The following is a 21,605-nucleotide window of genomic DNA, read 5'->3' as shown; positions in this document are numbered from 1 at the left end:
ATCCTTTGTAAGTGTGATCCAACTGAATTCGCTTAGATCTTTAGGTGAAAGTTTCATTTGCCCTCATCCTATATTTAATCTTATTATTGAAGACCATTTAGGTAATCCAATGTACAAAAATTGCACATTTTCTTAGCACTGAAGTAGACAGTCTTGCAATAGGCCTATAAACGAAAAGTTCCTCACTATACTGAGAGGCCACTCATCCGAGCCAAAGGAGTGTCGAAAGAGAGAGTAGTGGGATAAACAGATAATGCCAAGTCTTCATCAAAAGGAGAATTCGCATGATAATACAGAAAAACCTGCATTGGCGAGAAAAGCTCGATGTATCCCCAATTACTAAAGTTTATGTTTTCCAGAATTCTTAAATAACTTTATTTTACTTTAGTAGTTTTCTGCTGACTTAGCATCTTTGAGAGTATGCGTTTTGTTGCCTTATTGATTCGGTTTCCCTGTCAAAGTAATTTTTCACCCTTTGGTTGGTTTGAGATTGCTCTGACGCCTTGCCCTGGGGCTCCCCATAGACCTATGTGTGGTAATGTGGTGAAGATATCAGAGGTGGACGCATTTGAACCAGAAAACCAACTGAGATCTTTTTTAATGATCGGTGCTTGTATTATGTATCTTAGATTTTTATTGGGAGTTTTCATAGCTACTTTGTTAATGGTCTGACCTATAATTCGTCTTTGCTTTATTTCCTCACTTGCATGGAACTAAATGCTGTGTACCGTCCTTTGCGGCTCTGCGCAGGTCATATAAAAGTATTTACTTCTGACGTCAGCTTGCAGGGCTAACATGTCAAGCTAACTTGCACTATAATTACGATGATCATTAACCATGGCTTCAGTATCGCCATCTTTAACTGAATATCAGTCGCATACATTCTATAAATTTCTCTTGTAGGCTACCACGTGAATGAACCATAATGAAAATTATTAGCTTAAAAGAGGGTTCTTTCGAAAAAAAAATCGTATGAACCCTGTACCTGCTCTTTCTAATCTTTGAAAGTTTGTTGCAATAAATACGAACATGTTTACAGGTAACACCAAATTTCTGCAAAACATACGAAAGTACTTTATATAAAAGAGGACTATTTAAAGAAAAATCTCATGAACCATATTCCTCGCTCTTTTATAACCTTTAAAAGTTTCCTGCAAGAACTACGACCGCCTTTTAAAGACGAACTGTATCCTCCAAGTTCCTACAAGAAATACGAACATATATTTTTTGAATTTCTTAAAGGTAACCTCCCCGTCCCAAGTTCCTGACCAAGCGGGTGAAGAAGAAGAAGAGTCAAGGTGTTGATTGTTTACGTTTGTATTCTAGAAAGGCGTCGAAAGTATATCGCAATAACGGGGATTTAAAGAGTACCAGTCCCCGTCTCGGCGTTGTATATTGTGTAATAAAAGTTAATAAATCCACAAGAGGGTTTTGAAAGCCGTCCTGTGTAAGTACAGTGAAGCTAACCTAACTGTAAAGTGGATTTACGTCCGGCTATCTTAGTGTAACTCCGGTTTTCGTTCTTGTGTATTGCAGAGCCATATGGTTAGACCAGGCCAGGCTACGTTAGTTTATTCTCCATTCATAATAATAGTTTGCCTGAGTATTATTTAACAGGTTTATTGAACGGAGAGGGGCCTAAAGGTACTACCCTACCCTAGGCCTAGCCTAACCTAGCGAGAGAGTCCTAGCCTTTCTGTTAAGCCTTATCTGGGTAGTGTACCAGGTAGAATGCAAAATGAGGGGACGAGTGCAGAACAACGGCCCATGTGTGGGGGTTAATGCCGTCAGTGCACCACATGACATTACTTGCGGTTCTTTGCAGCCTCCCCTCAGCCCCTAGCTGCTAAGCCTTTCATTCCTTTGACTGTACTTCCTTTCATTTTCTCTTACGTCTTGCTTTCCATCTTGCTTTCTACAGGTCTCTGTTGTTTTGGCTGTAAGTCATGTAGGCCATAGCATCCAAAACAACGTAAGACGTTATGTTTATGGTATTAACTGTCGTTATTTTATATTTTACGTACATCCCCAAGGGGCTGCTACTAATCACGGCCCCCATTTTGCACGTAAACATGCTTACGGCCAAAACTACCCGAACTCCTTTCCTCAACCCTGTCCTAACAATAGACTCATAGTGTAACTACAAGGTTATCCTCCTTTCAGATCTTTTTGCTGGCAATTTCCATTTCAGCACTGAATAACCTCGTAGGTCCCAGCTCTTGGCCATTAATCTAAATTCTGTATTCTATTCTAGTCTATTCTATAGCAACAGGAACAGGTTCTGCAGATAAAAACAAACCCAACCTTTCCCAGAATGCATGTCCTGACCTAACCAGACCTTACATTACTAACCTCACTTAGGGCACTGTGTCCAGACTTAGCCAGGGGGATTCAGCCCCCCTCCCCCAGCCAGGTCTGGGCACGGTGCCTTAAGTCAGGTTAGGAAGGTATGATCTGGTTAGGTCAGAGTGTGGCACTCTAGGAAAAGTTAGGTAGAGGTTGTTTCAGTAAAGTTGTAGCCAGTGCCAGACCATACGCCCAAACAGAAATTTAGTCCCACCGATCCGTTTCTGAATTTCATTGTTACTTGATGGGTCCAAGGGGGGTAAGGTTCCCCTGGGCCAGGTCAGGGTATGGCACTGTAAGTTAGGTTAGGAAGGTCCATGTGCTTGATGGATAGTATTACTTGGGTCGGGGTCCAGGGGAGGAAAGGCCCCCCTTCCCTTGGACAGATCAGGGCTCAGCACCCTAAAGCCCTGTCCAGACTAACGGGCACTGCCCGATGGGCAAACACTGTTCTCATAACCCATTCCACTATACTGACCGACTGAGTGTGGAGCCAGAATGACGCGATTGACTGGTAACGATGCTTCAGAAGCGAGAGAAAATGTAAACGGCTGGAAGTGCCCTCTATTGTGGACAGGCCATTAGTCAGGTTAGGAAGGTATGTTCTGGTTGGGTCAGGACAGTGCATTCCAGTAGAGGTTAGGTTTGGGCCATTTTCACTGTCAGATTTCTCATGCCTACCTGTCTCCTTACTCTGCATCCACTCCAGTTTACCTAGCTCTTTAGCCTTGTGGTAATTTTGTAGCATAACCTTACCTATAGCTTGTCAGTAGAGTCCTAGCCCACCCCATAGGCTACTGGTAAAGGCCTGGCCTAGCCCTAAGCATTCAGCGTAGCGTATTATTTAAGACTGGGATAATTCTACTGAAAGGCCCCTTGGGGATGAATATTAAAAAAAAAAAAACAAAAAAAAAAGATGGTAAATTTCTCAAATTATCTTGCCTGTACTACATTATATACACCCTTTGTCAAAATGTTTTATTAAACTATATCCGCATGCCGAGCTCTTTTGTAGAATTACCAACTTTGGAATAAGATGTGGGTTTCTTAGCCTTGGGGTAACTATTTCATCACATATAGGCTACATTATACCTTAAAGGACTATTTTTCATCTTATGCAAGGTAGGATATTTGCAGGACTATTTTTCATCTTATGCAAGGTGGTATATTTACCATGTCCAACCAACAGATACGATTACTTTAAGCAAACCATGAGTTTTAGTCAAGAAACAATAAAAAAATGCTTAGGCTAACGTCACTGATTTTCAAAATTTTGCTCCTTCAGAAGTAGAAATAGGCTAGGCTAGAGCAGAAAGTACTGTTTTCTGTAGGATTACCCAGGCAAACAGGCTTAATGAGGGATACAGCCACCTATTTCTAAATGTGCGTCAAAAATGAAAACCAAAAAGATATGATGATTTCTGTTCCATGTCTTATCAGAAGGACCCTTGGTCTGCCAATCTGTATACTAGAACACACTGACCCATCACTTTGCAAGCTTACCCCGGACTATTTGAACACATGGATAGCACTTGACTTCCATCTCAGTCAACGTAAATCCATGAAATACAAAATAATTCCTACTTAAAACTTTTAGCATAATTTGCTATTCTTAGTAATTACCAGTATCATGGTTTCAAAGGCAGTATGTCTCCCAAATATTGCTAAGCATGCATCTTTAACCCAGTCTAACTATATGGCCTCATTTAGCAGGCGTTTCACCCCAGGATCCAAAAAATTAGTCTCCATACCTGCCCAAGGCCTTCACCCCTGATTGCTATAGGCTGAATGTGACATTCAAACATGTAGGCTAGTTTGGCCGATGCTTCCACCTTGGTCAACATGCAACTGCCTAAACAAAATATTCCTAATCTAACCTAACCTTACTGTCATTCTTACATAACTGGAGGCTCTGCCAGCAGACCCTATTAGATAGCCCCCTTACCTGGCTGAGAGTTGAATCCTGTAAAGCCAAGTCTGGATGATATTTTCGGACTCTTAGGAGACTTTTCAACACATATGTTATACTAGGATTCCACCTCAATTAACAGAACTATCATACCCATATGTTCGTACCCTTAACTTACCTGACTGAGATGCATTATAATATAATATCAGTTCTTCATAACATTTTTCATAATCAGGAGAAATACACAGGCTTGGTATTATGAGTGCAACAAATATAAACTGTGGATTCCATATTATTGGCGGGTAACAGTAAACTTTTCAATTGAACCATTTGTTTCTTACTTGATGTGGGAAGGCTTTGGTGTTTTCAGTGCTCTAAAGTCCTTACATGATACTGTATATGTAGCAGTGAAACTTTTGCAACACTATTTTACCTTCCAGTGTTGACAGTGTCAATTGGACCTGATTGTAGGCCTACAGTGTGCGGACACATCATGAATTCAGTCCTTTTGTTCATAAGAATGAGCTTTGGGTGCAACCCAAACTGATCTGTGCATGCAATTGGTTAGATTTAAAAAATGCATGACCCATACCCCCGCATTCGACTGGCCAAAAGTCATGCATTGGAAGACCTACAGAACAGTGTAGCCGTTGCTGTAGAACTTGTGTTTTTGGCAGCTCAGTTCAAGTATACTGGACGTACAGTTCAGCTTTGCTTATGGCCAGATTAATCGTAAATTACTTTTTAGTGTGGCTATATAGCCTAGGTCTGACATCAATTATTATGTTAGTGCTAACCAGAAAAATGCAACTGCACCCCTACCTTAGTGTATTATACAGGCTAAGGCAGTAGAGAAACTTGACCAAGAAGACTTAGGCAAGACCCTAGACTAACCTCTACTTGTTATAGTACTGTAGAGCAAGGGTTGAGTAAGATCAATTTGGCTCTCTGTCAACAATTCAGATAGTTTGACTAGGCTAGGATTACTAAAGATAACTTACTAACATTCTGTACACAGTGCATTGTTTTTAATTAATCGTAATAGGTCTTTTGAAGAACCTTAGCAAGTAGCTTTTAGTACCCCACAACAGGAATTAGTAAATGGTGATTGATATTTGGAAACACGAAACATATTACTGTACAATATACACAATCAGACACACAATTTCATTACTAACTGAACAGACTTTCACTAAAGTTGAATAACTTGAGCATCATTAATTTGTATTGTATTTATAGTTGTGAGATTATAATGAGTATTCATGCATTTGTCTTTCCCCAGGAGTGAAGACCTCTCGCCATGGATGATGAAGCTGAAACCTACAAGTTATGGAGAATTCGCAAAACCATCATGCAGTTATGTCATGATCGTGGATATTTAGTGACGCAAGATGAGTTAGATCAAACTTTAGACCAATTCAAAGAACAGTTTGGAGCAAAGCCATCAGAAAGGCACCCAGCTCGCTCAGATCTCATTGTGTTAGTTGCTCACAATGATGATCCAACAGATCAGATGTTTGTCTTCTTTCCAGATGAGCCGAAGGTTTGTGTTGTTTTGGTAAAACCATGTTTTTCTTTTTACTTTGTTTGGTGTATGTTGCCATAATCACTTTTTTTATCTTATTGAAAGGCTTATATTACATTACAGAAGTTCTGTACTTATGAAGCCTTGTTTAACAGTTTCCCCTCGTACTATATCTTTGTTTCCAGCGTTGTAAAAAATTTCATTGTTGAACTCGATCACTTGCTGGGTATTGCTACTGGAAACTTGTGGGTAAGACCATGCAAAGATCAGGTGTAGATATCATCATTGTCTTCAGATTACAGGGATATAAAAATTCAAAGTGAGCTACCTATCCTTCACTTGGTCCAAGTGTAAATGAGAGAATTTACTGTAGTTCATCAGGAAGGGCATTGAAGAATCAAGCTCCCAAATAAAACTGATGTAAAGAAGGATTAATCCAACAGACACACCTTGTCAGTAGCATGGTTTTTGAGGTGATTTATTTAAATATCCTGTGAAAAGTAAAATAAAAAGTTGGTTCAAATTAAAAAGTAAAATAATGAGTTTGTTGCACTACCGTACATGTGATGGACTATCAACACGGAAATGTAAAACATATTTACTAGTTTTCTCTTAATCTCTCTGCTCTCCAAAACAATTATTCACATATAATTGATATCGTACTCCTCTCATTGAAAATATAGGTTTGCCAAATATCGGAATGATTGATAGTCTCGTAATGTAAGAACAGTTACTGTCTGTCCAATTACCTTCCAGGAATAAGAGAAAGTAATGGACCTCTTTTAAGGTCTAAAACCGAAACATACTGTTTGTGATAAATTTCCTGAGCTATTCCTCTATATCGTACCCTCCATTTTTTCTTAGTTTATTAAACATGGATCTTCTAAGGATGATGAAGACATCTAAATAGTAAAACCTTCATATGATTTACTGTCAGGGACAGTTGATTGCTTTTTGTGTAACCATTATATAGTACAGGTAGGAGGGATCTACCTTCTTGAAAAGCAGATCCACTCTTTGTTTTATCGTTCCCAACACAATTACTCATCATGGATGGTTTTGTGTTAAGGGTTCGCTGCCTTGAGTCTGCGTTGCTTGAGAAACTTAATGGGGGACCAAAGGGTCTTTGTTACATCCATTTGGCTCAAGAAACATTTCTATTCACTTTTCTTTCATCTGTCTCCCTTGGCCTGGTCCTGTCTGGCAGTCCTAGTTTTCTGCCTTGCCGTAGCTCTCATTTCTGCCTCTTAGTTATAATTGTATCCGTTCTGGCCAGCCTCCTTTGTGTCTAGAAATATGGCTCTGTAGAAACTTATAATAGTAAGAGGTACTTTTCATATGAGGTCTGTGACATTACATTAATAATATTAGATTATCTGGAGTATGGTCTGCAGAGTAGCAGCTACTACCACCAATCTGGTTGGAATTCAGAGATGTATCGCACCAAGGCTCAGGAATGACATCCCCTGTAGTGGCTGTTGCCCACTTAGCAATATGCATGAGTAAAATAGTAGATCTGCATTTTCGGAATGAGGAAGTTCTTTAAAAATCTATTGTAAAAGTGGTATTACAAGAGGAATTGACTGTGCAAAAGCAAATCAAGGATAAAGGAGAGGAAAGAGGAGCCCTTCTTGTTTCTGCAAATATTGTACCTGAGGCATGTATCATCATGCTCTGTATCTTCATAGTAAGACTTTTGAGTAGTCATGAAAGCTTTCAGTAATATGAGGATGGCTTGTGACCATTGCCTCTGCTTCCATAATATGTGCCGCTTGTATTTCAGCGATAACAAATTTAATAACTTTGCAGCACTGAGAAATTTTCACTGTCACAGCTGTGAACAGCTTAGTTCATGTGTTATTCCCTAGCCTGTCATTCAGCTAGAAGTTTATGTTTTGCAGGATTCGTTAATAAAAGTAGTATGTATTTCTAAATTTAAAAATGCATGTCTTTTCAGGTTGGTGTAAGAACTATTAAAACTTACTGTACCCGTATGCAGGAAGAAAACATTCAAAGAGCAATTATAGTTGTACAAGCAGGAATGTCACCTTCAGCAAAGCAGGTCAGAATGATTTTGTGTTTTTATTCAATATTGTGTGTTTATTTTTTGGTTTGTGTAGGTAACTTGGGTCCTGTAGAAAGTGTATCAGTGGTCAAAAACAAAACGATCATTTATACCATTGCCTCATTCATGAGTCCTTGTGAAATCAAGAACATTACATTCCCAAGTAACATTAGAAGATTATCTGCAAGCTGGGTAGCAGCTTGGTCCACTCATACCTCCAGACCCATGTAGATAAGAACCTCACTTCACATGTGTTTACCTTACTGTCAGCAAGTGTCCTTAGGGACCTGTGTATTGTTATTATTATTTGCCAAGCTGCAACTCTTCCTGGAAATGCAAAATGCTGTAAGCCCAGGGACTCCAAAAGGGAAAACTGCTCAATTATAGCTAAATCTCGGTTGAAAGAATCTGTAACCACAGGCCTATGATTAGATGTCTTGCCAAGGTGAGGACTGTGGACCACAAAATGCCTCATAAATCAGGATGAAAAGGTTTCACCTGTCGAGGTAGTTTACTCACTATCTTAAAAACAGTACCATCAAACGCTGTTACTGGGACCATCATGAACTAAACCTCACAAGAGAAATTCTTGTCAGGACCAACTCTGGTTACCTCTGTCTACTAGAATCCCTTTGCATTAAAGAAGAAAAACCCCATTAAACCTTCAGTATATAAAAAACTAATTACCTTCCCCATTGACATCTACATGACCCTCATAATACCTTGGACTCCGATGAATGAACCTCCTCCCATCTGCTTTTCAAGTCCTTGCCTGCTACGACCCTAACTGCCAAAATTTTTGGTTTCTGGCATCAGTTAATCCCCATCCCAGATTTTGATTAGTGAGTATGCCAAGTTATAGGAATACAACCTTTCTTATCATTTTTTGTTTCCATTACTATGCTAAGGGTAAGACTGTGCTCTCTTGAAAATTCCAGAACAATGATAAAATCCTCTGTGATTGGACATTTACTCTTTGTTGAAGACCAAAAAACCTGGTGTAAGCTTGAAAGTACAAATAAGAGGAAAAGCAGTTCTAGAACATTTAGGACTTGAGGCTTTTGCTTGCCAGTTATCATGATAACCCAAACCTCTATCTGCTGAAGGATTTGTTGCAGTACCTATAGGCACAAGCAATTACTGTTTTCCTATTAATGCCTCTGTTTTCATATCGGATGGCTTGCCAATAAATGTTTCTGTTTTCGCAGAGTTGTGTAATGTGGTTGGCAGCAGACTTAACAAGTTGCCACTACAGATATTTGTTAGTGTCAGTCTAGAAGTATTTTAGTACCTCTTCAAATAATCACCTTATAAATCTTTTTTGCCTATCAAGTTGATTTTCTTTTCACAAAAAATGTGAAGCCATGTTTGGTCCTTGCTTGTGTAAACAGTAAGGAAAATGATGCTGCTGATCAAAGCTTAACTATCGTAATGTGATCAGAATACCTTTTCCCCGTTAATAAGTGACAGGTTCTTCATTCTGGTAAAAAAAGCTACTAAGAAAGGCAACCTTGAATTGGACACATCCTTGTAACATATGGGTACTTGATAAATAACCTTCATGAGTCAATCCCAGAATGCAGAACAATTACACTCAATGCTAGCATGTTCAGATATAATCTGAGTTGCTCTTTGAGGATTAACATTATTTTGCATTTTGTGTTGTGTCTTTCATTTTCATTCATTCATTTACTGAATTACTGTACTTAATCTTCTTACTGATGGTGGTTTGCATTAATTTGTCAATTTCTAATTTTTTATCTAGTGTTATTTATGCCTAATTGGCCAGTTGCATTACTCATGTGGCCCAAAGGCCTACCCAATAGGAAACTCAGTTTATGGAAGCTGTGGTTATTATCCTAGGAAAAATACAAATTATTTTGAAACTTTATGTTTCTGTTATTCCTTTTGTATTTCGGGGGTTGCTTGTCCAGCTTCCCATTTTGTCATAGCTTGTAATGGGAAACCTTCATTAGTAGTTCTCAGTGATGCTTGGCAAAAATTGTAAATTTCAGTGTTACATAGTTGTTTCTGGCCTCTCTCCCGGTAACGGGTTATACCTTCGGTTGTCCGTTTTCGGTTCTCTGCATTAATTTCTGCAATGATTCATTTGGCATTTATTTTCCTGTCAGGTTTGAGAGTAGTTGAGATCATTAGTTCTTTGTCATTGTTTATGAGTTTTGCATATTATTATGAATGTATTGACTCCTTGTTGCATGTGCTTGTATGTTTTGGGAGATTTTCAGTACTGCATATTCAAATGCCTCAGTATGTTTATGTGGGTAGAAGGACAGGCTTGCAGCTCCTTAATATCTTTGGGGGATAAGAGCCTGCATTTACAGTGCCCTTCATGTCATAGGCAAGTGTTCTGTTGACCAATGGTATTTCAAGAAGCTTTTGAGCTCTCAAGACCTTTATAGATGCCATGTCAGATTTTTCGTTGCCGAGCCAAGTTGTTGCTCCAGCAGTCAAGACTCAAGCTTCTGTGGATAAAGCTTTCATGCCTTGAATGCCTGCCCCCATGATCCAGGAGCACCAAGAATAGGAATCATAAGAGTTAATCCACGTAATATTTTCTCTTGCATAAGACTTGCACACTCGGTGTGCTTCCAGGAGGCAGGATGTATTTTCCTACATGCATGATTTCCTCACTCATGGTCTATGGTTTTGTGCCATCTGCTTGTCTTTTAGCATGCGCCTCCCACTGTCGCTGCTTCACGTTTGTTGAAGTTCCTGAAGGTTTCAGATTCATTCTTCTAGGGACCATTTAAAGAATAGGGTGTATTCTGCCTTTCAGGATTAGTTCATAGTTTTTTGTTGTTCATCTGTGGGCGAGAGTTGATTCTGTTTTCACACCTCAAGGCCAGTTAATAGGATGACTGAGAGCTCTCAGCCTTCTAGATGATGCATCATTTGCTTTAACACTACACACAATTTGGGTAGAAGATAGACTTCTGAATTTACCATCTTCTGCCATCTCCTTCAGTCTTTTCTTTTTTTCTCCTGCTTCCTAAATTTGTTGGACTATCTGTAGATTGAGGGAAGTAACCTATCTCAGAAATTACTGAAAATATTGAAAAACTATATCGAACAAACTTGTTCAGAACACCATATAACTAGATTCAGGAATATGGAGTGGGAAGTAGCTGCACAGTAGTTGCACACATTCTTCTGGTCACAGTATCTCGGGGGGAGGCCAGGTCCATTTTCTTGATTTTGTTAAGATGTTCTCGTGGGATGTTCTTTATCAAGTAGTAGCCATGACGAGGCCACGTGTTCAGATGCGGATATGCTAGTCTGCTGACATCACATGCAGTTGTAGTTTTTTGAGCCTATATTAACACTTGGTCACTTAAAAATCGTAAGTTGAAATATGACTTGGGGGTTTTCTGAGTGAGCAAGTGCTCTCTAGCTTTGCCATTTGTGTGTATGAATCTTGACAGTTTAATGAAGCAGCAATATTAAATGCTTTAATTAAACCTCCTTGGGCAATTTTTGGGCAAGGAGTATTTTCCTCTGTAAATAATTCTTCTCGTTTTGCAGGCTTTAGTAGACATGGCTCCAAAATATATCCTGGAACAGTTTTTAGAATCTGAGTTGCTGATTAACATCACCGAGCACGAACTTGTCCCTGAACATGTGGTTATGACAGCCGAAGAAAAAACTGAGTTACTTCAAAGGTGAGTTTGTAAAAGATGATATTTCAGACATGTTTGTAAAAGTTGTCTGTGGTTAAGTCAAGTAATTTGTCTTTATTTCCGAGGTTAGTTCAACTTGTTTGGTGTATTTCTGAGGTTAATTCGGCTCATTTGATTAGACTTAATTAGAGCACCGAGTCAATCTGAGAATATAAAGTAGATCATGACAGTGACCAAGATGGTATTTAGGAAAATCAGAATTTGAATATTTCAAGTGTTCTTAGAAGTATTTAGTTTATGTTCTTTTACTGAAGATGTAACATTAACATGGGGCTTCTACCATTCTGGTAGTTGTGCAGTGTGTAGTGCCAGTCACCATAAATGCTGTTGATGAATAGGCAACATGTTGATATCATGCATTTCATGTTGTCCAAGGATCATGCTTCCTTTAAATTTGGGGATTCTTTACTTCTGATCCTAGACTTCTCACCCCTTTTCATGGGTGAGGTATCAAGAGAGTAACTACTGTGTGTAAATCTCCCTTCATTAATAACCACGTAGGTCTACAAAAATCTTTCACTAAAACTTGAACCTTTTAACAAAATTTCCATACATCTGAATCCTCGCAAAACATGAAGGGTTGTTGGGTTGAACAGCATTGCCTTCTTACCCAACCCATAGAATATGAGTAACTAACTTGGTGGAAATCAGGTGTAACACCGCTGCCTGCCTTTTGTACTGCTATAGTTGCCAAATCCTGCCGTGATGATGTGATGCAGGAAGCCCTAGTTATTTGAGACTGGAGACAAGCTACCTGATTCAAGTGAAATACTAATGGCCTATGGTTCAGTATCTGGTGAATGCAGTAATGTACGCTTGGTTGATCTTTAACAGTAGTGTTATACGTAGTAACGTAATGAGTTTTATATGACAGCTTGTACATAGGCTTTCAACTATTGGATCTTGGACACTGGATATGCTATGCTAATTTAATAGTAGTTAACTAAGCAACACCTATATTTTTTAGAATTAATCCGAATCCCGTTATCATGAGTGTTTTCCTTCTGTACAGATATAAGTTAAAGGACAACCAGCTCATGAGAATTCAGGCAGGTGATCCAGTAGCACGATATTTTGGCTTGAAACGTGGACAGGTAGTCAAGATCATTCGTCCTTCAGAAACGGCAGGTCGTTATATTTCTTACAGATTAGTGGTGTAGCCAGTATTTCTCTTTAACATTGTGTAGGATATCCAAATAAAGCCTTTATAAAAACAATTGAGAATTTTATTCTGAACAATGGATACAATTTTACAAGACATGGATAAGAACCAAAGAATGTATATTCCTGATAGCATGCAAGCTATTCCCTGACTGCCAAGTCTGGTAAGTGAATATAGTTTATTTTCAATAGTTAACCCCTAATAAAAAATTTTCCAACCCAATAAGCTCTTCATGGAATGTCTTGAATGCTATCTGTAATACACTGCAAAATGAAATTTTACATTAAGTACAGGTAGGGCAAAATTTTTGTACTTACAGTCATGATCCCACAAGTGATTAAACCACATATGGACAAACTAGTGTAGCAGATCAAAAGATGGACTTGTGCTTAGTTAATCCAATTCCAAAACCAAGGGATTTATTATAACTTTTCAGCAAAACTTTGAAACCTTCAGAAATCCATGTTTTGAAATCCTACTCTACCACAGGATGGTAAGAAACAAAACTAGCTTCTTGGTGTGGTTTTCCAATGCATTCAATGTTTTCCTTCACAGATTTATGACCTGAATGTATATCGATATACAAGGTATTTATATATTTGCAAGTTCCTGCTATTTCGCTTTTCGAGCACACAGAACTTTTTTAAGTCCTCATTTCAAATAATTTTCTTTGGAACTAGAGAAGTGACTTACAAAAATGGATGGATCACATATAATTACAATATTTGATTCTTAGGATATAACATATATCACTGTTCATCCCTACATTGCCATCATAATCGAAACACCAGCTTCACGCGAAATCAAGACTTCAGTTTTGTTTTTATATGAAAAAGGAAGACCACAGTTACCTGAACCAAGTTTTTATTTTAGAATTGGGTTCCTTTTCTGTAATTTGCCTACTTAAATTTAGCTCTGTTGTATAACCAATAAGTTAATTTTTGTAGGGATGAACATCAACTGAATAGGAAATTTTAACTATTTCTAAATCTCTCCATTGAACAAAAATAGTAAAACCCTAAATTACCAATCTGATTACAAATGTACACAGCCCATGCCAGTGTGTGTTTTAACAAACTCAAACTGGCCATCTATTTTAACAGTACACATACGCACATAATTTACTGTGACTTGATAAAACCCATGAGGAATAACTGGCAGTAGCAGGGGCATTAGAACACACATTGAGATCAGTGATTGTGACCAGCAACACAACAAAAATCGCTTTTTAATATCTTACACTATTTACAGATTTGCCTGTTACGCCTTTCTATCAGTTGCTTTCAGCTTAATAAGCCATATTTACAATATCTCTGAGACAATATACACATGCAACCTTCTTTTGCAAGAGGTATCACTTGGCAGTTTATTCACATTTCCCATCCGTGAAAGAAGGATGCTTAGATTCAAAAAATTTAAAAATGCTGCTGCAGATGACAGAAAGGCATTCAAGGCATGGAGCTCTTATGAATGGCAGTGAAAAGAGGTATAAAAATCAGTCATGTTTTTACAGTATATCAAAAAAAGGTTGCATCCAGTGATGACCACCTTGTCTTTTTGTCAGTAGGGCAAGTTGCACTTTACTACTTCACAATGTACACCACTACACTCTTCATCTCAATAATGATGTTCTGCTTGAAGGGAGCTGCAGTTTGAAAGGTGACAGTAGATGTAAACCCAACAATCAAAATGCAATTAGCCTTGAAGCAGAAATATACAGTATATATATATATCTATATATATATTTGCTATATATATCTAAGATATACACTAAAGGATCACTGGCTGCATGACTACTTAAAAACTACAATACATTTCTAACAAATCATACGTAGGGCGCATATACGTAACATTTTCAACAAAGTAAATAATTCTTGTATATCACAAACAAAACTATAGAATGAACTATGATGAGCACATCTTAAATAACTGGGTAAACTGTAACATTTTAATAAAGCCTGTAACTGTAATGGGATCAAGTTATGAAGAATACCAACTGAAATATATATATTTTTTGTACATTCTAATTGCAATATTAAATAACATCTTCCTCTTTAAAATAACAAAATCATGATTGTTAAAAAGTAAAAGTAACACCACTGGAATAACAATACAATACCCAATTGTTTGTAGAGTCATTAATAGTTTTTAATTCATCCCCATTTTTTTAAAGTTATGTCAAAACACATCAAAACCAATGTACGCAACGCTAATGGCCAATAATCTTTTTATTTTGACTACTTTTCATTCTCCCTCCTGCCTGAAAAGTACTTAACTTAATCCTCATTCAGGTTAAATTTCTTGTACAAAAAGTATAACTGCCCAAAACAAACCACATAAAAAGAAATCTCATGCTACCTAAAAAATCAAACAAAAATCCTGTATGTTCACATGCAGCAAATTGATAAGAATTAACTCTTACTGTTACCAGGCAGATTTCTTAAAAACCGTAATGTTTTTTACACCAATTGTAACAATAATAAAGAAATGAAATTTGCATTTTTTTTCCTTTAGAATTTCACGTAATGGTTATTCCTGGCCATCTTCATGAGCATTTTTTTTTTACATACCCGGTCTCACTACCCATAAAAAATTCTTTAGAAAATATGGTCTCATTAACCAAGTACTGAAACTGATACAAACACAAAATGTGGCAAGAGCTGAAGCAATCAATTATTAAATGAATTCACTCAAGGAAATAGGTGGGTGATTACGTCTACAGCTGTACTGCAGGTGACCCTGAAAGTTTACATTGTAAAACTATATACAGACTCTACAGCTCACAACAGAACAATCCCGGGAAGCTTAGATATCTGCAGTTCATTGCTGCATGCAGACGTCTAGCTGTTGCCAGGGATTAGACTAAAAACCTGAATATGTTTTCATTTGTACTGAACTATTAGATTCCGAAAAGTTTTTGAAATATCTTACATATCCAGTTTGTACAAATTCAAAAATGATTTTTCACAAAGAAGTTCCTTTATTATCCAGTGATGTCCCACATAATTCACCAAAACAAATGTTCAGACAAAATTAAGATTACCCTTTCACTGTAGCAATGAAAAGCATCTTGATATTCAGAAAAACTATGAAATTCAGCTTGGAAATCAATGCCCTAAAACTGATACCAGTGTCACTCTGATAAAAAATAAAGTATGCAGTATTGTATTAATGGTATCTAAAAAAAAAAAAAATATTTAACCTGGCAGTTTCACAAGTAATCCACTGATAGTCTAGTAATATTAATAATCATACTAATAGCCAAAAATCTAGCCTTGGTAACACTTCTTACCGTAGCTTTTTTTAAAAAGGGGTTAGTATTGTTGAACTGTGTTTCTCACTGAATATTGTACTAGTTTATTAAACAAGTACAGCATTATTTGGCACACACAAGTGGTTTAAGAGCTGTTTCAAAAGTTATGCTATAAGATTTTCTCTTTTTTTTTAATAACTAAAAAGATTAATGGATAATAATTACATACATTTCTATTTCTCCAATAAGAGCACTTCTATCCCTATTAGAAACACAAAAAGATGTCAAAATTCTTGAAATATTTGCATAAGATTGCATCAGTTACCTACAGCTACAAACAATAGATAAAACCCTTCACACACGCATGGATATCACAATTCTCGCCATGGTCACCACACTAATGCAGCCTTGTTTAAAATAAACAAAATTTGTTGAATTAGTGTACATTAACATAAGTTAGGGTTGCTATGCCCTACCAACGTAGGGCTCTATCAACACAAGAATCTTCATACATCCTATGTGAAGAACATCTTTTTAAGAGCCAATTTTTAGTCATTACTGGTAAGTGGATATCAGAGAGTTATGTGAGAAAAATAGTGAACAGAAAGAAACAGACTTCACATTTTGATAAGCCTCGTCATCAATAATCACCCTCAAGACATTAGTACCCATTATCATACAAAACTAAGATATTAGGAAAAAATAAATATGTTTGAGCACACCAATATCCTGGATAAGGTTGTGTTAATGAGCCAATGCACAACATTGTTTGGAACAACTGTTATTTATTTTTAGAATTCACTGAGTCTTAAGTATTCTATTAAAAACAGTTTGATCAAATTACTTTTAAAATTTAATTTCTATTTAAGAGTTTATTGTATTTGTTTTGGAAAACAAAAGTGTCAGGGTACTGGGCATGTACTCGCTTTGAAAACAAGTGTAGCGTTATTACTTCTATTTCATTCAACTGTTTGGTGAGAACTATAAATTCAAGACCTAATGTTTACTGATAGCCAAGAAAAAACAAACAAGCATACTACATGGGGTCTAGAATGCTGAGGACTGCTATACACTCCAGAAAACGCAACTGCAGAAATGAAAGAAAAAAAAAAATGATTTTTCTCATGGAAAGAAATTAAAAATTGAAAATATACCTGGAATGTGATACGTAGGCATTTACTGGTTATTCTCTGTGCAGATTAAAATCAACAGAAAAGTGAAATCCATTCTTCGTGGGCTATGTTAATTCTTACGGTTTACCTACTATGAACTACTAAGTTAAGGGAAATACATAGATTTGTGCTTGGTATTCTTCATACACATAAAACAAATAAACTATTTTCCCTTTCAATTTTGGTGATGAAAATGTGAGAACTAGGTTACATATAATTTACTATCTGATGTGATTACATACGAAGTAATTTTAGTCCGAAGGTGCAAATACAAGAAATCAACATATTCTTCCCTGTTCTACTTTATACTGACTGAATTATCTGCCACCCTACCTCCACTTGCATTAACATAATAAAATATTTGAAAGTAATAAATTTTAACGACACCTAACTTGAGCAAGTCCCATTTTAGAGTTGACTTGCTCATACACATCTATCTGCCCAAGTGTCCCTATGAGAGAGCAACAGAGAACAAACATCTGCTCTAGAAAAAGTTGGCTTTAACTTCCTTTAAACTTTGGAAGGATAAAAAGTAAACAAGTATTATCCTTCAAAATAATGCCACAAAATTATTTCATTGTTACCTATAAACATTACAGCCTTAAAATTCCTTCAGAGCCAAAACAAGGTAAATGGATAGCCTAACAATATTGACATCGTAATTATAGAGCCTAATTAACTCACTTAACAGTGTTTTGCTTGTGCTATATTTCAAAGTGAATCATTTTTTTTTTTTTTGTGTACTCTACAGATAATGGTAGTCATATGCCAATGAAAGGTGAGACAAGAATCAATGAGAATACTTTGAACTTGCACGCACGCGCACACGCACACACACACACACCTAGTGTTAGCAAGAAAGTTTTCTTTTAAGTCAACACTCAAAACAATCTACCAAGTGTAATACTAATACATACAGCATATGCTCTTGCCCAGAAATAGCTATTATTTCTCAATACTTGGCCCAACTTTTGACTATATGTATAATTACTATTTCTCTTTACCTTTTTCAACTTGAAAGTAAAGTCAAATTTAGCCCTATGACGCTGATGGAACTCAAAAAGATGACCTGGATACAGTTTATGATTTACTGACACTCATAAAAAGTTGAGAACTTTCTAAAAAGCTGTAAAAAATGCTGATGTGATAATAACATAAAATGACATATTTACATTATTCTGAAAAATACAATGTTTCAATCTAAGATTGTAATATATACACACTACATATATTTACAGTGCATTTAATTAAATAGATACTGAAATTTACAAGTTAGCAACACACACTTCACTCTTAAGCTCAACACAGTTTGTAACATTTTAAAAATATTTATTACTTTACGTCAACTGAGTGAAACTGTATCCAAACCTAAGATGTAACCCATCTGCTGTTTGCATAACACATGTCATCACATTACATTTTGGCTTATCAGTAACTTCATTCTTGCAAGTGCTCAAAATGTTGCACCCTTCTCAACCAATTATGAAACACTACAGTGCAACAGGTATAAAATAATCGTTCAGCTGACTACTCCATAAATATACCTGCGATCTCAAAATAGGGTTAAACACCAGATGCTATAATACTGATAATACATAAGCAATATATTACGGAAGTCTTAACAATATTGATTTTCTTCTTTACATGCTCTCTTAATCCAAGGTTCATAAAGCCTTCCTGTGGTAAAAAAGAAAAGTTAGCAGAGCCAAACTATACTCCCAGTACTAGTTCTCTGAAGAGCCAATTTCAACTTGGCAGAAAAATCTGTACTTTATATTGTAAGCATTACGATAAAAGTTGGGAAATACACCCAATTGTGAAGATCTGATCAAAATAGTCACACTCTTAGAAATGAAGTAATATTCTAGTCTAACTGGAATGCCTACACTTTATCAAAAACAGCCCCCTAATTGCCTGAAAATCAATTAATTTGAAAAGCCAATAAATTCAACTTAAAAAATAAAATTTTTTCTCTACCACACTATGTAGACAATTCCTCTATTCTGTCCTAATATGCAAACAGGCCATCATTTTCACCCCACACTGATTAACTACTGTACAGTCATTTCGAAGACAATTTCAATTCCGCAGAAAGCTGGAAGGTGCAGCACGCAAGGTTTTTGAAAACACTGGATCCGATAATCAGACAGTTTGAAATAATGACAGACTGCTGAAACAGCAAATGGGTTACGACTCTAAACACTAGGTTAGGCCAAGGACAACTTGTTCTAAAACCTGTCAGGTACTTTTTCATTTTTCTAATAAAATGATTAGCCAACAAGAACTCATCTTTATAACAATGAATGAAAAGCATGACAATCAAACCCTAGCATCGACTGGGAATACACTTTAAGCCTCGGACTATACTAAAATTCATGAAAGATGCCATCCCAATCGCAGTCTTTGGTCATATCGCAATAACAAAATTAAAACCACAAATTGAATCATTTTACTGGAGTCCTGGGAAGGATTTTTTTTTTTTTTTTTTATATAAATTTTAAAACTACTCTTCCATGTTTGATTATTTTCTTCCAACTTCTCTAAAGACTCGAGATCTGAAGGAAAAATACTTGTAACAGCAGCAAATGCGCAAATCTATAAATAATGAACCAGCAAATACTAGGGGTTAACCGTATGACTATTCAACCCTACTTCTAATAAAAAGGTTATCAACTCCATTCATCTTTCTACACTATTCAAAACAACATCCAAAAAAAAATTGGTTAACACATGCTGATACTTTATGCATACCCCAATAGTGCACACGACACAGAAACACTCATTACCATATTCGTCACTATCAGAAAGGAAACTGAAGATTGATTTACTTCCACAGACACCATCACCAACTAAGATCTTTAGAAACACCCATTTCAAGACAAAATACAAATTCATCATTCAGCATCATGGAAACTGAAAATGAGCCGTATGGAACACTGAGTGATGGTAAAACTGCAAGTTGAAATGATCTTGACAAGTGTTGTGCACCATAATAAATTCTCTCATACTGGTAATGAGCTGGGGCAGTAAACTTGGATCCTTTTTACTAACTCTTGGAAAATGTGCTTGGTAAAGCACAGAGAGATTTGTTGTATTAGTAATACTGTAATCAATAAGATACACTTTGAATATGGCAACTATTCAGTTATCATAATTTCATACGTCATCCAACTACTTCCACATATCAATAATTATAATTGTACCCTGATAAATGAACTGTATTAGTGAAACCGGGACAATTAACATTCTAGATTTTAGAACCTTGAGTTTATAAAAAACATAAGATGCTAAAACAAACTACTGAATACTTACCCTGAAAGGGTAATACAAAAAATATCAATCAATTAAAATCCTGTGCATGGCTCATTATAAAACCTTGCTGGCTGCACTAACAAAAATAAATGGATTAAAAACTTGGATATTCACAGAACAAAAAAAAAAAAAAATCACAACTATATTGTTAAAACTAAGGCAGTGTTTATTTCTATAGCTATACCTTGTCTCCATTACCGTAGCTGATTAAGAAAGATTTTACTCTACACATGAAATCATACTTATCAAAAAAAAGCTGGAAGCATCTAAAATCTTGTTACACATATCTCAGAATACACATACTGAATACTGTACATGTCATGTACCATGTACTAGAGTACAGATTCTCCACTGTCAGTGTATTCTAAGAGGAGGTATTTCCGAGCTACGGCAATATAAATACACAAGGAAATTCCCATGACATTTTCAAACATTCACTCTCAAAATCAAAGCTGAATTTTGCAAGACAATGATATATATCTAATGCTGATGATCATTTGTCTCAATTAGAATGTTTTTAAAATAAATAAAGCTTAAATAAACCTACTATAACATGTTGCATATGGACACCACGGAGCACTTCCAGTGATTGTGGAAAGTAATGATATTCAACTTCCTGTGACCTCTGACAGATGCTTGAATTTTACTTGTACAAGACAATGTCTCCCCAGTTTTTAAATAAGTTCCACCGGATTAATCACAACTGCTCTCCTTAGTTGTTCTGCAAGAAAAAGGGCAAAATGATCAACCATTCTATATTACATCACATCACTTCATACACAGAAAATCCATATGGTAGCAAACAAGAAATAAAATTATGTTCACCCTGAAATGGTGTACAGTACTACATAAGCTGGTGACTTAGCAATATTGAATTCCTTTGTCAGAAATACATTTGTTTGAAATGTATCCCCAAAGATGGGGTTGATTTTCAAAATCACAGATCATATGCTATTCATTACAAATACAAAACTTGATGCTTCAAAAGTAAGGAAATAAGATTACTTAATAAAGGACATTAAACGTTTTTCAGAGCCCACATGAACGCAAGTGTAATACAAACAACAACAGATAATTCACAAAATACAAATGATTAGCTTACAAGCAACCTGCTAATACTCAATTACCAACACAACTATAATTAATTACGATATGGCAAATTT

At 36.4% G+C, this 21,605-nt stretch overlaps 2 protein-coding genes across 2 annotated transcripts in view; one reads left to right on the top strand and one right to left on the bottom strand.

Annotated features, from left to right (window-relative positions):
- Positions 1–1,280: 1,280 nt before the first annotated feature.
- Positions 1,281–12,760, top strand: Rpb5 (DNA-directed RNA polymerases I, II, and III subunit Rpb5). The gene is made up of 5 exons (XM_067120629.1): positions 1,281–1,447; positions 5,538–5,798; positions 7,738–7,842; positions 11,389–11,525; positions 12,556–12,760. The coding sequence occupies exons 2-5, from the start codon at positions 5,556–5,558 to the stop codon at positions 12,701–12,703; spliced, it is 633 nt and encodes a 210-aa protein (XP_066976730.1). The 5' UTR covers positions 1,281–1,447; positions 5,538–5,555; the 3' UTR covers positions 12,704–12,760.
- The window catches only part of gpp (grappa), a 69,714-nt gene continuing 60,864 nt past the window's right edge, over positions 12,756–21,605 (bottom strand). Inside the window, exon 17 of the mRNA XM_067120628.1 lies at positions 12,756–21,163. The gene's annotated coding sequence lies outside the window, so the exon portion shown is untranslated. The remainder of the gene's footprint in view (positions 21,164–21,605) is intronic.

The sequence above is a fragment of the Macrobrachium rosenbergii genome, chromosome 18 (genome assembly GCF_040412425.1).
Source record: "Macrobrachium rosenbergii isolate ZJJX-2024 chromosome 18, ASM4041242v1, whole genome shotgun sequence".
NCBI classification, from domain to species: domain Eukaryota; kingdom Metazoa; phylum Arthropoda; class Malacostraca; order Decapoda; family Palaemonidae; genus Macrobrachium; species Macrobrachium rosenbergii.
This window is presented reverse-complemented; position numbering and strand designations above follow the sequence as displayed.